Genomic DNA, 27,466 nt, shown 5'->3' with positions numbered 1-27,466 from the left:
TTAGGGTATTTAAAGTCCCAAAGTATGAGGTAGAAAGAAAGCCTTTGAGTCAGGCGGTATAATCACTAAGGAGGAAGAATGTCCTGGGAATGTGTAGCAAACAGTCACCAGGATCTGGATTTATCTGGGCCATAAAGTGGGCAAAGTGAACCTGAAGGGGGAAGCCATTGCTGAGTTGTATCTCCAACACTTAGCACAGTGCCAGGCACAGAGTAGGCGCTTAATAAATGTTTACTGTCTGAGTGATGGCTTAGATCTGGCTTTTCTCCCCACCCCAAAAAAACAAGGAGGGAGCATCTCCACCTCATTCATTTAGAAGATTTCAGAGACCGCCTCTAATTGCTGGCCAAGTAATTGATCAACCAGCCTCTGCTCCAAGCCCTCCCATAAGAGGGAAGGAGTTCACTGCCTCTGGAGGCACCCATGCCCCTTGTGGACAGCTCTGACCATTGGGAAGTTTTTCTCATCAAACCTAAATTTGTCTCGGGAACTTCTCATTGTAACTTTGCCGGGGGGAGGGCATCTGTAATAATGATGACTGTGGTAATCACTAGGGTTGAAACAGCACTTGAAAGTTTGCAGGGCGCTATATTTTATCTCTACAACAACCCTGACAGGAAAGTGCTATTATTGCTCCTATTTTACAAGTGAAGAAATTGAGGTTTTTAAGTGACTTAGAGGGGTCACACCAGCTAGTGAGCGTCAGAGGCTGAATTTGAACTCGGGTCTCTTTCTGGGCCTGTTTGTCCAGGTACACCGTGGGAGTTTGGATGCTCCTTGATCTAGCGGAGCTCCCAGCCCCGGCCAAGGGAGACTTTACCCCCTATGAGTACGGGAACAGAGACTTTAGGGCGATCACTTAGCCCTGAGCCTCTAGACGCTCCCCTGCGCCCGCCCAGGCAAAAGATCGTGTCCACTCCGTGGAGCGTCTGTAGTGGAAGAGGCTTACCGTAATTACCCCGGGAGCGCCCAAGCCCTCTCCCTGCCCTAACCCAGCGGACGGACGCCTTTATCGTAATGAATCAACTGGGGCTCCCAACCGCCCAGCCCCAAGAAGAGCAGGATGAGCTAGAGCAAGACAGGCGGACGCCCGCCCCAGTACCGTAATTATCTCCCCGGGGTCTTGCGGGAGGGTTTACGGTAATGACACTCCTAGGCTTCCCTTCTGTCCCGGTGTTCTAGGGAGCGGAGAGAGGCTGTACCGTAACCACTGCGCCGGGGGGTGGGGGTGGGCGCCCACGAGCCTCTACCGTAATGACTGCGAGGGGCGGACCAGGAGCCTCTACCGTAACGACTCCTGGGGGGCGCTAGAGCGCTTCCCCCAGCGCAGGCGGCTGACCCAGGTGCCGTAAGTGTCCAGGAGCCTCCCCGTAACAACTCGGCTGGGGCGCCTCCCCCTACCGTAATGACTCCCGCGGGCGCTGGAGCGCTTGTGCGCAGGCGCAAGAACGGTTTTCTCCCCGCCTCTGCCTCGGGCGCTCTCATTCCTGGGGGGACGCCTGAGGTGAGAGGTCGTGGGCTGGCCTGGCCGGGGACGCCAGGGGCCGTTGGGGCCGGCCCGGCTTAGGGGTGGGGTGGGTGGGGGAGCTGTCAAGGGCCGGGGCCGAGGGCCTGGGTCTGGAGGGGGACCCTGCGGGAGGTGCCGCCCCCAGCCCCATATTAGGGGGAGGAGGAGGGCGTAGCCCCCAACCCTACCGAGGAAGGGACCCCCCCCCCAGTGGTGATGTTGGTTATTGACAAGTTAGTTATTGACAAGTTAAAAAGTTCTGCCCCCTCCTCTTGTCAGCCCCCTACCACTCCCCCCCTTTCTCATCCTATTTCGGGCTTCCCTCCTCCCCCCATCTCAGCTCTCCCCCCTCCCTTCCAATCTCTCCCCCTCTCATCTCAGCTCTCCGCCCCCCCATCTCGGCTTCCCCCATCTCAGCTCTCCCTCCCCTATCTCAGGCCTGCCCCTCTCCTTACCCCTCTTCCATCTCAGGCCTGCCCCCTCCCTGCACCCCAGCCTCCTGGTTCTCCCTACTTTGCTTGATGAAGCTCTGCCTGACACCCTCCCCCCTCCCCCCTTTCATTAAAACCCTTACTTGAGGCCTCAGCTGCTGGCTGGACAAGGCTCCTCCTTCCTAGACTTAGTGAATCGTTACCCACCTTGTCCCCCTACCTGGTGTTACTCTGTAACTACTAGTGATACATTTTGTTTGCATTTCTTCTATCCCCAGAGCATTCAGTGCCTGGTGTATCATAAGGGCTTCACAAATGCCTGTTGATCAAGTGATGGGGACTGACTTGTCTCCCCCGTTGTGGGATATGGGCCCTATTTTTGCATTCACAGGGCTTGACACAGTGGCAGGCACACAGCAGGCACTTCATAAATGCTGACTGACTTTTTGCCCAGGAGCCATCCCTCAGGCAGGCAGCCCGGTGAAGCCTATTATGCCCCCTGCTCAGAAGCCTGTTTTCAGTCATCAGATAGGACCCAGGGGATTGTCAATGAACCAGTGACAGCTGTTAGGATAGCCAGCAGCATGTGGAGTCTACCCCAGGTTAAGGAGCCCTGCTGTGGGATCAAATAGAAAATCCCTGGCACCATCTGCACTTGACTCTCCTACTTTCCCTTCTTTGTATCCCCTAACTCCTGCCCTCCGTAGGCTCTTAATCTGTGTTTATTTATTGACTGACTGACTGACTGGTTAGGAGCAGAGATTCTTTGGCCAGTACCTGGATTAACTCAAACCAACCTTTACAACCCCTTTTTCCCCTTTTTTTTGGAGGTATGTAAAAGCTTAGAGCCTGTGTGTTATGGGGCAAGTCACCTCCTCTTCTCAGTCTTCGGTTTCCTTATCAGTAAAGTGAGGGGGCTGGACAAGGCTCCCTCCAGCTGGGACTCTGTGGGCCTACTTATTGAGCTAGACATTGGGGCTACAAAGAACCAGAACAGCCTTGCCCTCTGGAAACATAGGCCGTAGTGGGGGAAAGTGCATATACTCAGGAAAGTAAATCGTCTGTGAGCATTGATTGAAGCCTTGCTGTGTGGCAAACACTGGGAATACAGAGAAGCCAGTACTGTAAGTCATAAATACAAGATGAGTTTAGTGGGGGTGTGGCTACCAGGGTGGGGAGCAGAATACTCCAAGCTGGGAAGGAGGATAAGGACGGCCTCCCCCTCTAGGCCAGGGCACCCCAGCTGCAAATGAGGGAGAGCCTGGTGAGGCAGGAGAGTCTTCTGGGGCACTGGGACGTTCTGTGCAAAAGCTTAGGGGGAGAAGTCTGTTTGTGTGCAGGAAGCGGGAAGTAACAGTTCTTCATCTTCTCAGAGAGTTGTCTGAGCCCCAAGAGGTGAAGGGACTTGCCAGGCCTGTCCCAGGCAAGACTTGAAGCCAGGACTCCAAGGCTGGCATTTCTGCCCACTCCACCCCCCCCTTGCCCCTCTATGCCCCCTTTCCCCACGCCCAGCCAATCTGAGCTGGCCCTGCTCTCACTCAGCCTGGCCCCAGGCTGGCCTCCATTTCAGTCTGAGTCCTCCTCATGCACATTCTGCTGCAGGGCTTCCTCACCTGATTTATCCCAGCCAAGGTGTCCCTCTCCCCTGGCCTGGGTCTCTGGGATCTCTCCTTTGGCTCCATCCCACCCCCCTTTTCATTTTACTTATTGCATACGTATCCAGCCTCCCCTGCCACTCCTCAGGACTCCTTCACAGACATTTGTAGCTCCTTGGCTAAGCAGGGTCCCTTAGCACTTGTGGCTTAGCCAGGTGGCTCCCACCTTGACCATGGGGCCAGATTAGGACTCAGGCACTTCCTGTCTGGGTGACCCTGGGCAAGTCACCAAACCTCTGCCTGCCTTTATTTCCTCATCTGTAAAATAGGGATAAGAGCCCCAACCTCCCAGGGTTCTGTGAGGCTCAAGCTTAATGGCAGACTTTGGGGTGCCACGGTCTAAAGTCACCCAGAAGAAGTTACAAAGAAGTTCTTTAATTGAATTGATTGTGCATATTACAATAACAATTGAGATTCATAATTCCATTAAATAACTGTAACAATTACAGAGCTATCACAGCATTGTTGTCTTTGAGGAGCTGTGGTTTTATTGCCATAGTCGCCCCATTTCCTCACACACACCCCCTTCACTGCCTCTACAGCTACTTCTAGGCCTCCTTAACCAGATGTGGAGGGAAAGGAGAAGCTAGGTCCCGACCCTGCTTCTGACTTGTTTCCTGTGCATCTCTTAAGTGCCTGCTGTGTGCCGAGCATTGCATGTGGCACTAGAAATATCAAGAGAGGGGGCAGCTAGGTGGTGCTGTGGATAGAGCACCGGCCCTGGAGTCAGGAGGATCTGAGTTCAAATCCATCCTCAGACACTTAACACTTACTAGCTGTGTGACCCTGGGCAAGTCACTTAACCCCAATTTCCTCACCAAAAAAGTAGGGGGGTGGCAGCTAGGTGGCACAGTGGATAAGACACTGGCCCTGGATTCAAGAGGACCTGAGTTCAAATCTGCCCTCAGATACTTGACACTTACCAGCTGTGTGACCTTGGGCAAGTCACTTAACCCTCATTGCCCTGCAAAAAGAAGGGGAAAAAAGACATTTCAAGAGAGAAGTAAAGCTACCTGCCCTGGAGGAGCTCGTGGCTTTGGTGGGGGGAGGCAGCAGACGTGCCCCTTGGACAGCCCCATCCCCCCCCCCCCCCCCCCCGTGGTAGCATCAGTGATCTCCAGGCCACCGGGGCCACATCTGATTTGGCTCCAGTCGCTTGCACGGTGTCTCGTGTGTTAGAAGGGGAGCTCCCCGAGGGCAGGGCCTGGCACACCATAAGTGCTTAATAAAGGCTTATTGGCTGACCACAAATATATACAAAATACATTGCAAATAGGTACAGTGGCATTTAATGCCTTCTTTGTGAGTGGGGGAGGGGAGGGGAAGGAGGGAGGGAGGGAATTTAGAACTGAAAATGTAAACAAAATAGATACAAAAGGGGAGAGGGCTGGAGAGGGCACCAGCTGCTTTGGGGCTCAGGAAGAAGAGAGAGCCCAGTAGAAAGCCTTGGGGAAAACCCATAGTGAAGGGGCACAGTATAGAGAATGATCCGAGAAAGGAGACAGGTAGGAAGAAAACTGGGAGAAAGTGGTATCGCTAAAACACAAAGAGGAGACACCGCAGGGACAGGGCAAGGATGAGGCCTGAGGGGCAGCAGAGTGACCCTCGGTGCCTTTGGAGGGAGCAGTTTGAATTCAGGGAGGATATTGGAAGGTTGCTAAGTGAGAGGAGAAGTGAAGGCATTACGGAGAAACAGTGTTTTCTAGAAGTTTGGCTGAGAAAAGGAGCAGACACAAAGGATGATGGCTTGTGGGGGTAATAGGGCCTTGCCCGAGGGGGCTTTGTTTGGTTCTGTTACCGTTGGTGGCGGTTGGGATAGCTTTGCAGGCAGAATGGAAGGAGCTAGTTTAAAAAAAGAGAGATTGAAGACTGGGGGGAAGGGATGGACTCTGGAAAGGGGAACCTATGGAGGGATCAGCCTTTTGAGGCAAGACCTTTAGCTGTGATGTTTGGATAAGGAGTGATTGAAAGAGAAAAGAAAGTTTGGAACAGCCACAGGCATACAGCAGGTGCTTAATAATGTTTGTCCATTGGAGAGTGGGAAAAGGAATAAATTAAGGAGGAATAAAAAGGTCGCCTTGTTGTAGCGAGGGTCCAGTGGAAATTACTACAGAGTTTGGCACACGTCTCCAATGCCTGAACCAGATGAAAAAGCCATTAGGAAATGGTTAACAAAATACAACAAAATACAGATCATGTTAACTGGTGATTTTCTAAATCGATCTGCAGCCCACAGGGACCCCTTCCCAGCTGCGGCTTCAGGTCCCTCCTTTCTAAAATGAAAGAACAAACTGACCGGCCAACTGAAGAAGGGCAGATGTCCTGATTTTTAAAAACAGGAAGAGTGGTTTGTTTCTTCATGCTTGAGGCCACTGAACTTGGCTTGGTTCCTGGTCAAACTCCAGAGCATATTATTACAGCAGTGGCTAGTGACTATTCCTCTAGAAAAGGAAAAGGTTATCACAGAGAGGGACCATAGCCTCATGGAATAAAAGCAATGCCAGATTAACCTCATGAAAGCAGGAGTAGAATGATAATTGGACAAAGTTTCTGGGAACTGCCGAGTACAAGTCTGAGCAGGGCAATAGGCCTTTCAAACGGCCAGACCTCCCGGAGCGCTGGAGCTGGGCTCAGTACCAGTGACTCCAATAGAAATAAAGGGCGCTTGTTCAGATGGCCCAAAGCCAGGTGCGGTTAACCCTGCGTGGGACAGAAGTGAGGGCCAAAGGCAGCCTTGGCAGGCTGGGATGCTGTCCTTAATCTAGTAGAATAACATTTTGCAGGAGTAAATGTAAAGACTTACACTTGGGCTTAGGAAGAAAAGGCACGGAATCGGAAAGACACTGCTTTCCTCGTGGCTAAAGTATTTTCAGTAGTTCGCCTAGACAATCTTTTTTTTTGGTAGGACAATGAGGGTTAAGTGACTTGCCCAGGGTCACACAGCTAGTAAGTGTCAAGTGTCTGAGGCCGGGTTTGAACTCAGGTCCTCCTGAATCCATGGCCGGTGCTCTATCCACTGTGCCACCTAGCTGTCCCCTCACCTAGACAATGTTGTGAGAACTAGCAGTTAGTGGATTTCAAGGCCAGTATGAGTGAACAAGGTGAACCAAAACCACCACTATTTAAGACCGAATCAAAGGAGGCGTGGCTTGCAGGCCTGGGGAGGGAATAGTCCCAAGGGGCCATTGCTGGGGCACCATGGATGAGCTGGACAGAGTTCAGGGGAGAGGGCCCAGGATGGGGAGAGTCGGCTGAAGGAGCCCAGGCGTTTATGCTAGACAAGAGGATACTTGGGCAGGACTGGAGTAGACTGGGAGTGTTGGAAGGGCTGTGCCCTGGGAGAAGGATTATCCTGCCCCAAGGCAGAACCAGGATTAAGAATGGAAGGTGTCTGGAGCCCAATTTAGATTCTGTTGGCGATGATTCCTAACTGCTTCTTGTCTTTGTTCAGTCGTGTCCGACCCTCCATGATCCCATTTGGGGCTTTCTTGGCAAAGATACTGGACTGGTTTGCCATTTCCTCCTCAAGCTCATTTGACAGATGAGGAAACTGAGGCAAACTGGGTGAAGTGACTGGCCCAGGGTCACCCAGTTGATGAGCCAAATTTGAATTGAGGGCTTCCTGACCATAGGCTTGGCGCTCAATGCACTATGGCGCCACCTAGCGGCTGTCTCCCAATCAATAGCACCATCAGAAAGTGAAAGGCGGCCCCCAGGGAACATATTTCTCCTCACTGAGCTGTCCTGGCAGAGGGCCCTTGGTAGCACACCCGGTGTGTTGTAAGGGGGTGTTGGCAGCCTGACCTTTTGTGATTCTTTGCCCAGATGGACTCCAGTGCCCTGTAAACACCTTCAAGATGACGGACATGCCCTGCTCCTCCCACTCGGGCCATTCCGAGCGGCGTTCCTACTCCTCCTCCAGGTCCTCCCAGTGCATCTCCGGTCAGTGCCTGAAGTCTTTCCCACCTGGGGGGAGGTTCTCCCCTGGCCCGGAAGGCAGGGGAGGTGGGGAGCAGGCTACCTGCAGGATTTCCCACGGGATCCTCCCTCCACTCAGGTAGATGGGAGCCACCTCATATTGTAGGAGATGGTCTGGGAGAGTTACTGGGGACAAAAAACCCAAAGCCTGCCCTCCCTGAAGCTTTATCTTCATGTAACACACAGGCCCTCAGTCGCTGGGCCCTTATAGAAAATCTTCCCAGCTTGAGGCATTAGGGGAGTGATTGTGGGCGGCATCAGAGGCACCTGTGGGGTAGAGGGGAGAGGGCTGGCCTCGGAGCCAGGAAGACCCGGCTGCAAGCTGCGCCTGAGTCTTAACCTCCCAGGGTTCTGGCCAACGGTATGAAATTCAAATGGAAACAGGGCCACCAAACCATCCCTGAGTTGGCCTGTGGGCATCCCTCACATGAATGTTATCTCTCTATCACCTTACTATGTTCACCTTATTGTGTTTACCATTTTCCAATTACACCTTAATCTGGTTCGGGCCAAACTCTGGGAGGATGGTGGACCCTCATGCTGCTGGCGTGGCTGCTTCAGCACCTTGGGAAGGGCACAGGTTGCAGAGAAGGTTGTGCCTGAGGTGGCGAAAGGAGTTCCTCACACCTGAGAGTGGCCTCACTCTGCTAATGAAATCTGAGGTCTAGTCGCTGTCCTTATTAGGAGGCAGGGTGGTGCAGGGGAAAGAGCCCTCGACTGGAAATTGAGAGGCCTCTCTTCACATCCGTCTGCTGCTTGCCACCTGTCTCCTTTCAGCACACCCGATGAAACACGTATAAGTAAATACAAAGGAAACTGAGAACAATTTGCAGAAGACAGGAGGAGGAGGGTCAGGGGGGTGATCCAGATTGCTAACATCTAAGTTTATTATATTGAGTAATTATTACTTATGTTGATTTAATTGAATAGAGGGCAGCTGTGTGGCACAGGGGATGGGACTATGGGCCCAGAGTTAGGAAAACCTGCGTTCAAATGCAATCTCAGATACTCACTTGTTGTGTGGCCTTGGGAAAGTCATTTAACACTGTTTGCCTCAGTTTCCTCATTTATAAAATGAGCTAGAGAAGGAAATAGCAAGTCACTCCAGGATCTCTGCCAAGAAAACCCCGAATGGGGTCATGAAGTTGGATACGACTGAACAACAAATTGAATAGAGGAAAAAAAAGAGATAAGGAGAGGCAGAAAGAGGCAGCTAGGCCTGACGTCAGGAAGACCTGAGTTCGAATCCAGCCTCAGATGCTTCCTGGCTATGTGACCCTGGGCAGGTCATTTCGCCTCTGCCTGCCTCAGTTTCCTTGCCTGTAAAATGAGGCACATGACATCCCCTCCTTCCCCGGGTGATATTAGGATGCGATGATTTTTGGGAAATGTGCATAGCATAAGCCTGGCACACAGTAGGCCCTCTGCAGACACTTCTGTCTGTATTACCCTTCCAGAATCTCCCTGGAGTTCACTCCCCCCACTTGTCCCTTCGGGACATTGTCCCAAACAGCTCTTGATTTTGATGCTCTTGGTCCTCAGATTTTATCCAGCCTGTTATCGTGGTTCATGGAGGAGGAGCCGGCTCCATCTCTAAGGAACGCTCGGAAAGGGTGCGACACGGTGTCACCAAAGCAGCCATGGTGGGTTACAACATCCTTAAGGACGGCGGGAGTGCCCTGGATGCCGTCGAAGGGGCTGTCATGGCCCTGGAGGACGACCCCGAATTCAACGCAGGTGAGTCTATGGGGCAGAAGTGAATGATACCGAGAGGCGCCTACTGTGTGCGTCTCCCCCCCCCCCCCCCCCGCCCGCCCCGGTTCAGAATCGTGGCTCCTCCACAGCCTCCGCCTGGCCTGCTCTTTCCCTAGCCCAAGGACCGGCTCTCCAATGAAGGCCCCAGCCTAGACCACCACGCCAGCGTCCCAAGCACACGCTCTCTCTTCTCTCTACTCACTTTCCTCTTCAGTCCATCCTTCTAAGACCAGAGGCCTCTTTCTCACACACGGTTGTGGTCCTATCTCCGTCAGAGCTTCAAGGGTCCTCAAAAGTCACCTGGTTAAGAATCTCATCTCAGGCATACTTGACAAGAGGCTGGCTGACTGGGGGAGAACCTCTGCCTCCCAAGGCAGCCAGTCTTATCATGGATGGAGCTCCGTGCTCAGCAGGGTTTCCTGACATCAAGCCTACTCACTCTGACTTGCACCCTTTTAGGGCCCACCCAAAGCAAGCCCAAGCTGTCTTCCTCAGGCCACAGCCCTTCCAGTACTTGGGAGTAGCTATCCCAGCATGTCCGCCGTCCCCAGGGCTTCTCTTCCCCAGTGCTGGTAGCCAGGCCACTGGTAACATGATCTTGAGGCCGGCCCTTCCAGCCCTCTTCTGGATGCCCCTCAGATTTGCGGGGGGGGGGGGCAGTGAGGGTTAAGTGACTTGCCCAAGGTCACATAGCTAGTACATGTCAAGTGTCTGAGGCCAGATTTGAACTCAGGTCCTCCTGAATCCAGGGCAGTGCTTTATCCACTGCTCTACCTAGCTGCCCCTGCCCTCAGATTTATCAGTGTCCTTTCTAAAGGGTGGCACCCAGAAATGAAAACAACACTGCAAAGGGCTCTGAAGGCAATGGCCCTTTGCATGCTTTGAACCCCCCACTGCAGCCTAGAACTGCCTTTGGTTTTGGCTACTGGGTCCCGTTCCTGACTCACAGAGTTCTTGGGTTGCTGAAACACCCAGATTCTTCAAGGCCTTTTACAATAGGGGACCATCATCTCTTCCCAGGCTTGATATTATCTGATGTATCCCAGCTAGGTTAGACCACTCATTGCTTTCCCAAACAGAGCCTGCACTTTGCTTTCCCATTGCCCAGGAGGGGATCTTCTTCCCCATCTGCTCTATACATCCTGTAAAGCCCAAACTCGACCCCCTCCCAATCCAGGTTGTCCTGCCCCCATGGGGTGGGTGTGGTCCCTGAGGGACTCCATAGTGGACCAGCAGCTGCTAGAGATTGGGGTGGGGTTCTCGTTCCAATATGAATCAGACTCAGTGGTTCTTTCCTGTTCTGAGATCCTGTGACACAGAGTTATCGAAAGATACAGTATGCTCCCTAACTAGCCATAGGTGAGTGTATAGATCTGTAGTCCAGCCAAGCATAATGATGCCTCACAAAACACCTTTCCTTCCATCACACTTTGGGGTAGGCCTCAGCCTGCATGCACCACTCTGTAGATGGACAGCTTAGAAGAAAATGATGCCTTCCTGAGATGCCAGAGAATAACAGAAGGGGCTCTCAAGCCCAGGTTCACATTTGCACATTGCGTCCGAAAGGAAAGGTCATGAGGAGGCACTACCTCCTGTTTTCCCAAATCAGCCTGGGAGAAGCAGACTCCCTCCCCTCCCACTCTCCCAGGTGACTCATTCCACAAAAGCAAGTTTAGAATCAAAACAGTTGAGAAGTGCTCACAGGGTCAGAGGTTCAGATGGGGCAGGGAAGTGGGTGGGTTCAAAGAAAAGAGACGAATAATAAAATCTTCCAGGAAGGAAAATAGGCATGTCTTATAAAAACTTATCTCAATGTGTTTTTCCTTTCAAATTCAGTATGAGACCTTGTTCCCAGAAAGCCATACCTAAGACTAAGCATCTGAAACCAGTAAAAATAGATTTCTTTCTCAGTCACATCTTGAGAAAGGATAAGTGTACATATCTCTTCTTGTGAAAGTTCCACCCAGGCTCTGCCTTGTGTAAGAGCTCTCTGAAAGGCCAGAGCCAGCCCAGCAGCTCCTTGTTTTGGGCCCTTTGGTAAGCTAGCTGGCAGGCCATACACAGAGCAGCAGGAGACTAGATTTGGCCCCCAGGCTGTCGTTTGCCATCCCCTGGTTTGTAGAGCTAAAGTAGACTCCTGTGGCCATTGTATGGGTTTGAATCCACTAGGCAGACAGGCCTGTATGCGCAGGCGTGACCAAAAACCCTAGGTATTCACAAACAGAGATTTGGGGCACGGGGACAGAGTATTTGGTTTGCTCTCTAGCTGAATAAAAAATTCTGAGGGATAAACCTGTGATGATTTGTGCTGGGACAAAGATGGGAAAAACCTGGGTTCAAATTCTGACTCTTGCTTTCTTACCTGTGCTATGTTATGTGGGTCACTTAATATTAATGACCCAAGTCTATGTTTTGTTTTGTTTTGTTTGTTTTGTTTTGCGGGGCAATGGGGGTTAAGTGACTTGCCCAAGGTCACACAGCTAGTAAGTGTCAAGTGTCTGAGGCCAGATTTGAACTCAGGTACTCCTGAATCCAGGGCCAGTGCTCTATCCACTGTGCTATCCAGCCGCCCCCCAAGTCTATTTTTAATGACTTCTTTAGCCTGCTTGAATTTAAAACAGTCGCAACCTTTCTGCAGCATGGGCTATGTGAGCCTGTACATAGCTTTGTCCTTTGTCCACTGTTCCCATAAAACTGGATTTTAATCAGTAGTCATTCCAAGCTAAAAACAAACTGAAATTCCATTTGGTTCTCAGAAGGCCAATGAATATGAATCGTCATTCTTATGTCATTTCTGTGTCGGAGAATCCTGATCCTCAGGGCTCAGCTTGGGTCAGAACTTGACGTCTCAGCATCCATTAAGCCTGAAAAGCTGCCAGTGCTTTCTCCCACTCGGCTCCCCTTTTCTCCACTTCTCTGGGTGAGTGGAGGCACGTGTAAATTAGGTGACTGGAGGGGCAGGGAAGAGGAGCTGTGTCCCCAGAGCCCCCACACAGTAGGCACTCAATAGACTCGATAGGCCTCTATGGCAAACCCAGAAGGCTCTCTGTCCCCTCTGGCTGAGTTCCCCCTCCCCATATTCAGGCCGTGGTCACCGAAGCAGCAAGAGTTTCCTGGGAGAGTTTTGTGGTCAAAGTTTGAATTCCAGAGACAATGCCTGGCGGGTCTCTCAGGGTCCAAGGAGTTCATTGCGCTCACCTTGCCCTGGTAAGGCCTGGAACAAGTTATGTCATGTCCAGGCTGAAAAGCTGAAAAATGACTCTTATTCTCTTGGAATTATTCTTGCAGAGACTCTATTTGATCTTTGTGGGTTTTTGCTTTAAATACTGAGCGATCCTAGTTATTCACCCACAAGGTGGTGCTGATGTGTCAATCATTTACCATCTCTGGTCTTCGATTCCCACCTTCGCCTGAACCCATGACCCCACAGCCGCCCTCCATGTCTCTCTTTCTCTCATAGGTCACGGCTCTGTCTTGAATGAGGACAGTCAGGTCGAAATGGACGCCAGTATCATGGATGGGAGAAATCTGGCATCAGGAGCTGTGTCTTCAATTAAGGGCATCGCCAACCCCATCCGAGTTGCCCGTCTTGTTATGGAAAAGGTGTGGCTAAAGGACGAGCATCTTCTTCCCAGTGACATAGCAATGGCACCCCCGGGCCTGGCCAGGAGAAGCCTGTGCTCTCTGGCGGGGGCCTGTGAAGCAGGCGCCATGAGTCCAAACACTGTTGGCCTGTCCTGATCCTTGATAGTCTGGTAATGAAGGGATCTCTTACTAGCAGGAAGGGAACCGATGTGGGACCCCAAGCTTTCACCCTTGACTCCTCCCTCTCCTCCTCATTTAGGCACCAAGTGGGCCAAGCCATTAACTAATGGCTGTTGTTAGGACCCCCACGTACTGAGTGGTGTCTGCTCCCCCTGGCACATGCTCCCATCAGAACAAAAGAATTCAGTGGCATTTGCCTTTTTGAACCTTTGTACTCAGGAGAGGTCATGGCCTTTGTACAGTCAGGATAATTCAGGAAGTCTCATCATTTCCCTCTCCTTTCTGAATCAGACAAATCACTCATTCCTGACCGATCGAGGTGCGGCCTGTTTTGCGAAGAACATGGGGGTCCCGGCAGTTCCTGGAGAAAAATTGATAACAGAACGAAACATCAAACGTCTGAAAAAAGAAAAGGTTGAAAAAACTGCTTTCCTGACAGATGTTGACAAGTAGGTATTTCCGGTGACTCTGAACTATATATGCTTGTAGATGTCCTAAAACTTGGAGAAGTATTGAATTTCCTACATTTATACACATCAAACACCATTTCCATGCCATCCTTCCACATCAGAACGCACCAATTCTATCACTCAGGAAAAGGCCAGCCTCAATTAGCAAAAGCTTCTTAGGGGAAAGAGTGAAGTGATTCAGATTAGGCCAACCAAGGACAGGAATGGCCAGCCATGACCACGTGTGCTCTTCAGGAGCAACAAATGGTACTTTGAAACGGATGTGATAGGTCTTGACTTCAATTCCAGATGTTGGCATTATGAGGACCATATAACCCCAGTGGGGGAAAGGACCTTAGCAGCCCTACCTAAGCCTCTTCATATGTCCTTGGCAGATGGCTAGCCTGCTGATGGGACCCGTGGAGCCCGCTGCTTCGTGAGGCAGCTCCTTCTCTTTCTGCGCAGCTTGGAACCACAGAGAGCCCTGTCTCCTCCTTTGTTCTTAGGAGGATCTTTGTAGAATAAATCTGCTTTCCTGAACACCTTAGTTCTACCTCCTGATAACTCAAACTTTAATGTAGCAGCCCCTCCAGCCTTTGGAGACAGCATTCAGATCTTCCTGAGCCTTTTCTGTACTTGACATCCCAAATTCTTGGCGACTTTGACACGTGGCATGATTTACGTACCCTCCCTGCCTGATCGTCCTTCTGTCAGCACCCTCCAGATCCTCCATGTCCCTCTCCAGCTGCGGGCCTGGCATCACGTACAGAATTCTGCATGTGCCAGGTCTCCACAGTGGGCTTTGCCATTAGGGTTTTAAAATTCAGTTGTTGTTTTTTTTCAGCCCATCATTTTGAAGATCTTTTTGGCTCATGATTTTCTAGTGCATTCACTATTCTCCTCAAGTTTGCGCCTTCTGTGATAAGTGTGCCTTTTATCTTTTCATCCAAGGATACAAAAAAAAAAAAAAAACATTCAATGGGATACAGCTTCCTGTCGGGCTGGCCAGGATCCATCAGTCAGCAGTCTTTGGGCACAGTTGTTTAGCTGACTGTGAATCCCCCTGACTCTCCAGTTCATACGTGATCACTTTGTCCATGAGGGTAGGGTGAGAAACTTGCCTGGTGTTTTCCTGACAATGAAATGAACTGTGTCAACAGTGCTCCTGCAATCTGCCAGGCCGGCAACCATGTAAAAGAGATAGGTCATCTTGGTGCTGTCTTGGCTTTCTCATGTAGTGTTTCATGAGCTAATGTGCATTATCTCTATTCTGTGTGATGTCAACCAGACAGAACCAACCTCTAACCTGTGAGCTAAACAGGGCCAAGCAGAGCAGGCCAGAAACAGGAGAGTCAGGAATTAAATAAGGTTTTATTTTCGAAGTGGGGAAAAAGGCTTGCAAGCAAGGAAGAGCTTAGACACATTTGCCAGGTCCCTACCCCTAGTGGGGCGACTCGAGGCAGTGTGGGGAGACCTCAGTACTTATACAAGTAAGTGGCTGTCTAGTGAGTTATAGCCCTGACAGTGAGAGAACAGCAAGCATGTGACAAGTTTGATTCATTTCAGGACTTGAGTTTTTCCAGTGTTTGTCTTTGATCAGAGAACACCTGGTGAGTTGTGTGACTAGCCCAGAGGGTGAGATCATCCAGAGGGTAATGGCAAAAGGATTGTCATCCTGCCAAGCTCAGGGCACAGCTTGCTTGCTGGGCCTTGGCTCTGGAAAAAAGGGGGTCTAGGGGCAGCTAGGTGGCACAGTGGATAGAGCACCAGCCCTGGAGTCAGGAGGACCTGAGTTCAAATCTGGCCTCAGACACTTAACACTACTAGCTGTGTGACCCTGGGCAAGTCACTTAACTCCAGTTGCCTCACCAAAAAAAAAGAAGGGGGGGGGCAGCTAGGCAGTACAGTGGATAAAGCACTGGCCCTGGAGTCAGGAGGACCTGAGTTCAAATCCAGCCTCAGACACTTAACACGTACTAGCTGTGTGACCCTGGGCAAGTCACTTAACCCCAATTGCCTTACTAAGGAAAAGAAAAAAGAAAAAAGGGGGTCTAAGTTGTATTTTGTCATTTCCTCCTTTTGGCCAAAGGCAAGAGGTCAGAAAGAGCCCCTACCCTTCTGGTCAGTTGGGTCAGGACCAGATTTCCAGGGTTATAGTTCCTTAAGGGGGCCTACTGGGGAAGTGTGTCCCAGGTGTCATTGCTAGACATTGTTTGCTTCCAAGCAGAAAAGTGGGGGGCAAGAATGTAGAAGGGAGAAATGCAAACACACTCGAATAAGGGCCTTGGTAACTGGGCTCCTAACAAAAGGGAGGAGGAAAAAAGCCAGGATGGTATATTCAGCCCTCTTCCAGAATCTTGGGACAGCTGTCTCATCTGGGTGTCCGTACTAGATGAACCTGGAGGTCCCTAGAAGATTCTGCCATTCACTCAGGAGCAGGGACTTTCTTCAGATGATCCAGGAGTACACACCCGCAAGTTTGGCAGCTGTGGGAGTAGTCAGAAGGAACTGGTAGGAACCCTTAGAAACAATGATTGATTGCACAGAGAGATGGTCCAGTTTCCTAGCCATGCAGGGGTAGGTTCAAACAAAGTAGCTTTCATAAATTCATAATCATAGTTAAATTAATGTGAAATCACAAGCCAAACTACTTGGGGCTCAGGATGGACTAGTTTGGAGAAGGGAGACTTACATGTCACCAAGGTAACCAAGAAAACTCTTGAAACACGAGACCAAAGCAATACATTAATTATCAGAAATATTAATTAATATCAAGTCTCCTTGTATTCCATTAACCCATTCTTAATATCCTTTTAACCAGCACATTTTGAGTCCCAGATGTCTCCGGCACTTATCTGCTCCCTAGATATCTTTTCTTTATTCTCAGGACAGCTCTGAAAGAGGCTTTGATTCTCTGGTTCCAAACCTAGAGGTTAAATTTGGTTCTCCAGTTTTGAAATTTCAGAGAATTTCAGTTTATGTATTCCATTTGTTGTTTCTATCATTACCTAAATCCTGTACCAGATATAAACATCCTTTAAAATTTATGAGGATAGGGGCAGCTAGGTGGTGCAGTGGATAAAACACCGACCCTGGATTCAGGAGGACCTGAGTTCAAATCCGGCCTCAGATACTTGACACTAACTAGCTATGTGACCCTGGGCAAGTCACTTAACCCTTATTGCCCCACATAAAATAAAATAAAATTTATGAGGGTCCAACTATAAAATGAATCTCCTGCCTTTTAATATTATCAGATGAATACTTTAAAACTGGGAAAATAATGTCTTTCTTTCCTATTATAAATATAATTTATGTATAAAATCCAGTTAATCCTTAATTATGAAATCCTTAATCTAATTTTGAAGACCTATTACCCGAATACTCAAAGCCTGAATATCTGTGATAGATATATTTGGAAGCCAATCATATACATCTGCATATGGTTCCAGGAAAAAATAGTCTCACCCTGTTGCTTTTCCCAATATGTACTGTGTCCTTTCATTAGAAAATGTTTCTTTTAAATTAACCTCTTTGTCTTATTACTTTACCTAATCACTTCCCCCTTAGGAGGATCGCATACCTATGTTATACTTGGACCACAAATACAGATTACATTTTTTTAAACGTTCCTACTTGCATTCTATTATAGTAACTCAGAAATGTTCCAGTATCAGTCTGTTATTTACTAGATTTAGTGGTGTCCTTACAAAACTTCTTGATTATAGAAATGTGCAATAAAAGGAGAAAGAGGGACATAGTTATAATAATGTATCACAATGGGAAGGAAAAAATTCCCTTAGCTCTGTTTGATTCCAGGCACAAGTCATATCTGACAGCCAGTCATGTATTCACAGGGTGTTGAAAGCAAGGCTTAGGATTAACCAGCTGGGAATTTTCCTTTTCAGAAAGGAAATAACACAATGGGGAAATAGAGTCATGAGGATCCTGCCTTGGGTCAGTCCAAAGTCATCCTCAGAACCTTTCCCAGGCACAGACATCCTACCTTTAGCAGTCTCTAGAATGCAACACCTGCCATTTTCTACTATTGGTTTCATGACAATACAACTATCCCTGTAATCAGAGCTCAAAATAATAGTAAGTTAAAGTCCCAGAGATTTTTTTTAACTTTAATAGCAAAATTTCACTAACCACAACTTAGTACTTGACTGTCTTTAAGGATGTTTCCCTCACAGTTAATATTATGTTTATCCTTTACTTATAAATTAAAACTACCCATATTCTAGAGCTTCAGACATACAGCAAATACCTGATAGTTGGCTCATCATTAATATGTCGAAGCTACTGGGGCAGCTAGGTGGCGCAGTGGATAAAGCACCAGCCCTGGATTCAGGAGGACCTGAGTTCAAATCTGGCCTCAGACACTTGATACTTACTAGCTGTGTGACCCTTGGCAAGTCACTTAACCCCAATTGCCTCACCAAAAAAAAAAAAAAAAGAAAAGTCAAAGCTACATCTTTAAACCACCTTATATACTTTCATAATAGCCAGGATTTTCAAAGAAAATTCACTATTAATATATTAAATATTGAACAGTTTTCAAATATCTATATTTTTATCATATCCTTTTAAAAGCCCAATTGATATGTAACAGTATCCAGATTAAAAAGTTGTTTTGTCTAACAACATTCCTTTTACCATGGTCTCTCAAATTCCACAATATAAGAGAATTTAGAAATACAATGATAAAACAAGCAATATCATGTATTTAAAACATGAAACAAAACTTCAGATGAATCAATTGCATTTTCAAATTATCACATATAAGAATCATTGATCTTATTACTTTTGGCATTTCAAGACCCTTTTAAAGTTATCAGGCATGGAACAATTACATTCTTTTAAAGAAATAATAATGCACTTAGCATATGCTGGTTACTATGTTAAGCACTTTATAATCATATCACTTTGATCTCACAACAGCCTTGGGAGGTGGGTACCATTATTATTATTTTCCTCTTTACAGTTCAGGAAACTGGAACAAACAGAGATACACAGCTAATAAAGTTCTGCAACCAGAACATAATTCATGTTTCCAGCATTTTTTTTTCAATACCTTCATCTGGGAATCTAATCTGAGATGAAAAGAGTTAACAGAATGAGAGGAGAGGCTCTCTGACAAGAGATCTTCGGTTGAAACAATCTTTTCTCTTTTCATCAGAAATGTCAAGGAAGGGTTAATAAGCAGTTGCTGTAAAGTACAAAACTTTACCAATTTTTTTTTTTCTTTCTTCACTCTGGGCTTACTCTGCCTTCCTTCGTTGCTCTAGAACAATGAAGCTATCAGTCTTCAGGGGAAGTGTCATCTGCTTTTAACTTTTATAAAATCTAATCCTTATTTTTCCTCAGAACAAATTCTACAGAGTGGTACCCCACACTTACTAAGCTATTTCAGAAGGGAATGAGTTCCTGGAATTACCACAAACCCCAGGAGTTGTCTCCCCTGCAATCTTAAAATGATTAATCTTTAAACTCCTTAATGATTAATCTCCAAACCTCCAAAATCTGCTAAAATGTTTATAGCAGTGCTACAAACTTTCATTATCTAACTTTATTTCTATAATTCCAACTTTGCCAATGTTGAAATAACAGGGAGAAAAAAGTGTTTTGCAGTTTTTTTCCTCCTTGCTTATAACCTTATCTCCCACAGGAAGCCTAAAGTGGGAGTTAGTCCTGTTTACTGTTTACTTACTAAATTCATTAATCTTTCCCAGTGTCCTAAACTCTTTAGCTACAGCTCTTAGAAGTTTTTCTGTCTGGTTGCATTTTAAACCTTTCAAGGTAACAGAATCTACAAACAGCATAAACAGGACACAGACATTCTACAAAGACACACAGACAAAATGACAAGACAGATACAAACAGACAAAAAGCTCACAGTTTCACATAAACACCACTCAAACAACAAACACAGGCAGCATTCCACAAAGACAGATTAGACCACAAATTCACAAAGCACGCAACTATAATCTCAACTTAACTTTAACCAGCTCAACAGAGGTACACAGTTTGCAAATTTTAACCAGAGGGGTGCAAAGGAAAAAAAAAAAGACATGCTGTTTGCAAATTTAACCAGATCGTGTGCCAACATGCTGTTATAAAAGGATATCCATCTTAACATAGTGATCTAAGATGAATCACTGGAGGGGCCCAGGGGGTTTTCCTTACAAAGGCAGGCTCAATCATAGGTGAGAGCTTGGGATGGATTGGAACAAGAAGAGGTCTCACAAATTCTCCAGACAAAGAGGAGCTGGACTCCAGAGAAATCTCTGGTGGTGCCTAGTCTACTCCTGCTGGTTCTAGAAAGTCCATTTGGCCCGGTTCTGTGCCCAGTCCCACTTCTGAACCCAAAACATCAACCGGATTAGAACTAGCCTCTAACCTGTGAATGTCTGGAGCCAAACAGAGCAGGCCAGAGACAGGAGAATCAGGAATTAAATAAAGTTTTATTTTCAGAGTGAGGAAAAAAGCTTACAAGCAAGGAGGAACTATAAACACATGTGCTGGGGCTCCACCCCTAGTGGGAGGGACCTGAGGAAGTATAGGGAGCTTTCTATATCTCTTCTTTGGTCCTCAATTCTTCCTCTGTCCATAAATGTGACAGATAAATGATTCTATGATCTCTTAATTTGCTTATGGTATCATCCTTTATGTGTAAATCATGTACTCATTTTGACCTTATTTTAGTACATAGTGTGAGATGTTCCTAGTTCCTCCCATATGGTTTTCCAGTTTTTCCAACAGTTTTTGTCAAATAATGAGTTTTTGTTCCAAAAGCTTGGATCTTTGGGCTTATCATATACTAGATTACTATAGTCATTTACTATAGTGTAATTTGTACCTATTCTATTCCATTGATCTACCTCTCTATTTCTTAGCCAGTAGCAGATTGTTTTGATAATTACCACTTCATAATATAGTTTGAGATCTAGTACTGCTAGATGGGGAGATCTCAAGAGTGGCTGCCTAGTGAGCTATAGCCCTGACAATGAGGGAGCAGCAAGCATGTGACAAGTTTGATTCTGAGTTTATCCAGTATTTGTCTTTTTGTTTTTAATTATAAAAGTATTTTATTATTTTCCAGTTATATGTAGAGATAGTTTTCAACATTTGTTTCTGTAAGATTTCTAGTTTCAAATTTTTTCTCCCTCCCTCTCCTCTTTCCCCCCACTCCCCAAGACAACAAGTAATCTGATCTAGGTTATATATGTACAAACACATTAAACATATTTCTGCATTAGTCATGTTGGGAAAGAAGAATCAGAGCAAAGGGGGAAAACCTCAAAAAAGAAAAATAACAGCACCAAAACAAAAAAAAATAATATGGTTCAATCAGCATCCATATTCCACAGTTCTTTTTTTTCTGGATTTGGAGAGCATTTTCCATCATGAGTCCTTTGGAACTATCTTGTACCATTGTATTGCTGAGAAGAGTCAAGTTATCACAGTTGATCAACACACAATGTTGTAGATACTATGTACAATGTTCTCCTGGTTCTGCTCATCTCACTCATCATCAATTCATGCAAGTCCTTCCAGGTTTCTCTGAAATCCTCCTGCTCATCATTTCTTACAGCACAATAGTATTCCATTACATTCATATACCACAACTTGTACAGCCATTCATTCCCCAATTGATGGGCAACCCCTCAATTTCTAATTCCTTGCCACCACAAAAAGAGCAGCTATAAATATTTTTGTACATGTAGGTCCTTTTCCCTTTTTTATTATGATATCTTTGGGGATAAGACCTAATAGTGGCATTGTTGAGTCAAAGGGTATGCACAGCTTTATAGCCTTTTGGGCATAAATCCAAATTGCTCTCCAGAATGGTTGGATCAGTTCACAGCTCCACCAACAATGCATTAGTGTTCCAATTTTTCCACAGCTCCTCCAACATTTATTATTTTCCTTTTTTGTTATATTAGCCAATCTGATAAGTGTCAGGTGGTACCTCAGAGTTGTTTTAATTTGCATTTCTCTGATCAGTAGTGATTTAGAGCATTTTTTCATATGGCAATAGATAGCTTTGATTTCTTCATCAGAAAACTGACTGTTCATATCCTTTGACCATTTCTCAATTGGGGAATGTCTTGGATTCTTATAAATTTGATTTAGTTCCCGATATATTTTAGAAATGAGGCCTTTATCAGAAGTACTGGCTATAAAAATTGTTTCCCAGCTTTCTGCCTCCCTTCTAATTTTGGATACATTACTTCTGTTTGTGAGTATTTGTCTTTGATCAGAGAACACCTGGTGAATTATGTGACTAGCCTAGAGCGTGAGATCATCCTGAGGGTGATTGCAAAGGATTGTTGTCCTGCCAAGCTCAGGGCACAGCTTGCTTGCTGGGCCTTAGCTCTGGGAAACAGAGTCCAAGGTTTATTTTGTCAGTGATCTTCTTGCTGTTGTCTTGTTTTTATCAAGTCTGTTCCCAAACAAAATGCTCCCAAAACATGGGGGGGGCAGTGAGGGTTAAGTGACCAGCCCAGGGTCACACAGCTAGTAAGTGTCAAGTGTCTGAGGTCGGATTTGAACTCAGGTCCTCCTGGATCCAGGACCAGTGCTTTATCTACTGCACCACCTAGCTGCCCCTCCCAAAGCATTTATTGAACTATTCATTCCAGAAGTGGCTGGTATAAGTCTCAGCTTAGCCAGGTTATTGTTTCCAGAGTCATTCATTCATTCATCCAACAAGCATTTTCCAGCTCATAGTGTAATCCAAGAACTGTGCCAGGCATTAGGACTACACAGGACAACAATGAAACAGTCTCTGCCCTCAAGGGTCTTACGTCCTCTTGTGGGAAATACTATGGATGCAGAAAAGTACATGCAAAGCAGGAACAGCAGTTTCTGGGGAGAGGGCACTAGCAACTGCAGGGATGAAGATTGGCTTCCTGTAAGAAAGGGTGCGTGGACTGGGCTTTGAAGAAAGCTCAGGATTCTAAGAGGCCTGAGGGGCAGCCTAAGCAAAGGCACATGGAAGGAGATGCAAGGTCCCGGCCACTGAGGAAATGAAGAGCAGCGATGTGTGCAGTAAGACTTGGAAGGTCAGCCGGATCCAGATTGTAAAGGGTCAGAGCGGCAGCCTGTTAAATGTTGTCCTAGAGTCCAGAGGGAAGTACTGGCACTTCTTAAGGAGGAAAGTGATGGCACGGTCAGACCCAAGCTGTAAGAATATCACCAGAGTCTCAGCAAAGCTATTCAGGGATTCCTCCAAAATTCTGCTTTTTGCAGACGTCCAGGAAGACAGAGTTTGCTCTTCTATGTCCTCCTTCACACCAGATGGTCACTGGCATGCTCCCCCCATGATAACTCTTTCTCTCTCCTTTTCTCCTGACCCAAATGTTCACCATCATGTTTCTACAAGGTATTTCTGAGTATCATGCATACTCTGGGGACGCCATCTGCAGTATCCATTTGTCAAGATTTTTCCTGTGTCACTTCTCTTCTTTCTGGATCACACACTTACCCTGCTTCACATTCAGCTTTATGGGAGCTGTTTTCTTCCCGTTAATTTTCGTCTTCAGGCTTTCTTGATCAGGTCTGTGAGTTCAGCATATCCAACCATATCTTTCCTAGTCTTAGTATGTTATTCCAGCCTTTCAAGGAGAGCCTGTAATGGTTCTGTTTTCCTTCAGAAAGCCAAATTCTGCTCTCCACCATCCACACATTCTTTCATGTCCAGGGTCATTACCCTCAACTCTCACAGTGCCTCAGTTCCCTAAGTAAGGCTTCAGAATCTGACGTTCTGGCTCCTTCTGCCTGCATCTTTTAAATGGGTCAGCCCTTAAATGGGCTCTGCAGATATGCTCCTGGATGACCTTTTCTATCCCATTGCATGGAAGAAGGGGGAGGGAGGAGTGGGACCAAGATGGGTGGATGCTGGGGAGATAAACAGAAGGGTGGAAGGGAAGGAGAGGCCCACACAGTAGAACTGACCACCGGGGCCAGCCTTGGGACCCATCCATCGGCTTTCTGTTGCCTGACTCACAGCTCAACTTGAGGAGCAAAGAAGAGGGCAAGGGATCCCTTTGGTGAAGGCAGGTCATTGTGGGTGTTACAATTCACTGTCCTTGGCCTCTTCTGTCTGGCTTCTGGCGAATAGACAGCCGGCCTGTTCCTTGTGCGGTCATTCCTGGCCTGGGTGCAGCTTGCATTGTAGACTTTAGCCCGGCCCTCTGTTGTGCTGCTGTTTTTCAGAAACACTGGAACAGTGGGTGCTGTGGCCCTTGACAAAAACGGAAACGTCGCTTATGCAACATCAACTGGGGGGACCATCAATAAAATGGTTGGTCGTGTGGGGGACTCACCTTGTGTAGGTAAGGTTTTTTATGTGCACCCCTTCCTGCACTCCCTTCAAAGTACTAGATTCATATGGGTCAGACTTCATTCTTTCCAAGAATCTCCCATAGCCTTGGTTTTAAAGGATCAGCTCCATGGTGAGAGACCAGAAGTTGAGAATAGCAGTGTAATATAACCAAGTTTAGAAGTGGTCAGAATAATTCACCATTGAAAATAAGAGGCACCCTTGGGGCAGCTAGGTGGCACAGTGGATAAATCACCGGCCCTGGATTCTGGAGGACCTGAGTTCAAATCCGGCCTCAGACACTTGACACTTACTAGCTGTGTGACCCTGAGCAAGTCACTTAACCCCCATTGCCCTGCCAAAAATAAATAAATAAACAAACAAACAAACAAATAAATAAATAAAATAAGAGGCACCCTTATGGTTGAAGTGACATTTTAGGTTTAAGTTTACATAAGGTACGTTGGACCTAATTCCATGGGTGGGGTGAAGTTTGGGTTCTGCCCTTTAAAAAAAACCAACACAAATTGTACTGATCTTTTTTTTGTAGGAATAAGAATGTAACAGATATACTAATCCACCTTCTGTCCTTGGGAAGCTGGTACGGGCAGTAAGGATATGAAAAATAAATGAGGGCTTTTGTCAGCCCAGAAAGAACACTTGATTCCCTTTGAAGGGACGGCTCTACCCCCGCCCAATCCTTCATTTATAATTCAGTTTATTATAGAACCAAACCCCTTCTGATGCTGCCTCTTGTACGTACCCTGTTCTTTCAGGAAATGAGCCCTAAAATGGCCTTCAGAAGATTTGGGGTTTGGTTGGTTTTGTGGAGGAACGGAGATTTTCCCATTTTCCTAGCTCAGAGCTGAGAATCTCCAACCTAGCTTTAAGTTACAGGCTGCTGCCTCTCGTTTCGCCCGGAAAGTGCCCATCATTCTGGCCAGAAAGTGACCCCCAGGGCAGTCATCAGCCTACAGGGCACCCCCAGGTTAGCCCGGACTGTTCAGGGCAGTAGACAAACTTTTGGTGAGCCACAGGAGAAGAGGAGTCCAGCTCGGAGTACACAGCAGGACAGTCACCGGAAAGTTTTTGAGAATTTTGATGCGTGTTCACGTTAAGATGTCTCTACATAAACATGTCTGTGTATGCGTGCACACACGTATCAGTGTTTATATGCACATACACACACGCCCTGTTCTTAGCCAACCCCAGACTTGAGTCTCTTGTTAATGTCTTTCTTGGCTCGGAGAAAAGGACCCAGACAGATGCAAATAATTTACTCACGGACATTGCCAAGTTGACTGTTAGCCGGATGGTCATTTGGACTTAGACCTGCCACACACCCTTCAAAAATGCACCTTCCCCAGAAGCACAGCCGGACACACCCGCAGGACCAGCCTCTAAACCCCTGAGAGGAGCAGGTCTTCTCACGAGTAGTTGGTATTGGAGATTGTCGTCATTTTCCCCAAATCCCCCAGCAATAAAACCATAAAATGTCCAGTGTGAAAGAGACCTTGGAGATGCTCGAGTTCAATCCTCTTATTTTGTCGATGATGACACTGAGGCCCAGAGACAGCACACACACCATCACAGCTCACCTTCGCCTCGACTGTGTGCCTTTGGGCATCTTGTTGGCAGCCCTGTGGAAACATTGGTTGTTTTTTTATTTGCCCAGGTTCTGGGGGCTACGCTGATAATGAGATCGGGGCTGTCTCTACCACCGGGCATGGAGAGAGCATAATAAAAGTGAATCTCGCCAGACTGGTTATCTTCCACATGGAGCAAGGTACTCAAAGGACAAAATGTGATTTATTTACAATCTTGATAGTCTGTGATTAGAGGTCAACAGAGCAGACTGAGGAAGTATGTTCACTGGGCTGAGCCTGATAAGATGAAATTCATTAGGGATGAATATAAAACCTTGCACTTGGGCACCCAGAATCCACTTCACAAGTGGAAGAACTTGAGGCTTTAGTAGACCGAAAACTCCAGAGGAGTTGTCAGAGAAGTGGGGCAGCCCACCAAGCCCACAGCTCCAGGACTACCCCACCAAAGGCCAGGGAGGGGATGCCCTCCCTGCCACCCCATGCCCCATCCTCTGCCTTCGTCAGACCTCATCTAGAGGACTGTGTTCAGTTCTGGGCACTGCATTTTAAGGACAGTGACAAACTGGAGAGGCTGGTGAATAGCCTTGGGCGAGTCCATGATGATTGGCTGGAAGAAATGGGCAGTTAGCCGGGAGCTCTCTTCAAGTGTTTTGAAGGCACTTATGTGGAAGAAGGACTAAGGCTAAGAGCTTAGGCTGTGCAGACAACCACTGGTCAGTGTGTTCTAGTGGGATTCCTTTTGGCTGTGGGTTGGACTAGAGGCTCCCAAGAGTGCCCCACCCCATCCCTCAGATTCTAGGATCCAGTGACTGTCCCTTTCCAGAAATATTTGTCTAATACTTCCTTGCAATGGGGAATGTTTTTAAAGGTTTGACCAGTGAAGTATAAGTTTGTATGGGTCCTCCAGAACTGGAAAGGCTTAGGGTGCAGGGCCTGGAATTGTCCACCTCTCTGTCTATCCATGAGCCAAGGACCAGCCTATCTATGAGCCACAGGCGCCTGGTGACCCTCTGCTGAATCGTGGAAGCCCCGTGGCCTACAACTGGAGACAGAGTTCCGCTTCATGGGAAATCACTCACCCCTGCAGTACCGACACTGTACTGATTATTGGCCACTCTTGTAAAATGCTCTCTCGTTTGCAGATTCTTGTGGGTCTTGTGGACAGTCTGACTATTCCTTATACTCCCATCCACCGCCTAGAAGGATCTGGAAAGAGAAAGCTTTTTAAAGTATTTAGTTTCCTTACCCAGAGAATATCGGAACCTAGAAAGATGAATAGCTTACGGGAAGAGTGGAGGGGGCTCTTTGGGGCTTTGTTGTATCAGGGTGGCTTGGCCCTCAAGGCCCATGATCAAGTGAAGAACTTAGGGGGCCCCAGTTTTGCTGATTCATTTTTAGAAGAAAAATAATAAACTTGTGGGGGGGTATTTGCTCTACAAAAGGACTTTTTATATCCTAGAAGGTATTGATTACTATCCTATATCTTTGCCTAACAGGCAGGAATTGCTCCATAACCACTCCCTCTTGTTTTTAGGAAAGAATCCACAAGAGGCTGCTGACGCTGCCTTGTGTTACATGAAGACAAGGGTCAAAGGTTTAGGCGGCATCATTGTGGTTGATAGAACAGGAGAGTGGGCCGCAAGGTGGACCTCAGTCTCCATGCCCTGGGCCTCAGCAAAGGAAGACAAGCTTCAGTTTGGAATTGTCCCTGGGATGGTGCACATATCTGACATCGGCAAAAACAAAAACACTAACCCGTGTACCTGAGTGCCAGGTCTGGGTTAGGAAGAGAGGATGAATAAAGTGGGCTGGTCTCCAGCCTAGGCAACGGTAACATTCAGGAGAATCTTACCTTACTCTATTAGATTTGTATCTGGAGAAATCATGCACCCTGTCACACTTGATTTGTTTCCTTGATCAAAACATATTCTAAAAATGTCTATTTTGGCCCACTATGAAATAAAGGTCAAAACAAGACTTGCCTCAAGA

The 27,466-nt window shown here is 47.2% G+C and overlaps 1 protein-coding gene across 2 annotated transcripts; it reads left to right on the top strand.

Annotated features, from left to right (window-relative positions):
• The first annotated feature begins 1,079 nt into the window (after positions 1–1,079).
• Positions 1,080–27,466, top strand: ASRGL1 (asparaginase and isoaspartyl peptidase 1). Of its 2 annotated transcripts, none has more exons than XM_043973518.1 (8): positions 1,080–1,103; positions 7,419–7,535; positions 9,114–9,308; positions 12,787–12,929; positions 13,383–13,540; positions 23,765–23,883; positions 25,546–25,656; positions 27,012–27,466. In XM_043973518.1, exons 2-8 carry the CDS (start codon positions 7,451–7,453, stop codon positions 27,242–27,244), a joined length of 1,044 nt encoding a protein of 347 aa, XP_043829453.1. In that variant the 5' UTR covers positions 1,080–1,103; positions 7,419–7,450; the 3' UTR covers positions 27,245–27,466. The 2 variants fall into 2 exon arrangements, with proteins under 2 accessions (XP_043829453.1, XP_043829452.1); XM_043973517.1 differs by lacking the exon at positions 1,080–1,103 and adding an exon at positions 1,383–1,504.

Source organism: Dromiciops gliroides, chromosome 6, assembly GCF_019393635.1.
Source record: "Dromiciops gliroides isolate mDroGli1 chromosome 6, mDroGli1.pri, whole genome shotgun sequence".
In the NCBI taxonomy this organism is placed as follows: Eukaryota; Metazoa; Chordata; class Mammalia; order Microbiotheria; family Microbiotheriidae; genus Dromiciops; species Dromiciops gliroides.
This window is presented reverse-complemented; position numbering and strand designations above follow the sequence as displayed.

What these genes read in the sequence shown, in the direction of transcription:
- ASRGL1 (XM_043973518.1), top strand. Translation starts at nt 7,451, where the DNA reads ATGACGGACATGCCCTGCTCCTCCCACTCGGGCCATTCCGAGCGGCGT. An exon ending in GTCCTCCCAGTGCATCTCCG is followed by an intron (nt 7,536 to 9,113) that starts GTCAGTGCCTGA and finishes CTTGGTCCTCAG; the next exon opens with ATTTTATCCAGCCTGTTATC. An exon ending in TATCTTCCACATGGAGCAAG is followed by an intron (nt 25,657 to 27,011) that starts GTACTCAAAGGA and finishes TCTTGTTTTTAG; the next exon opens with GAAAGAATCCACAAGAGGCT.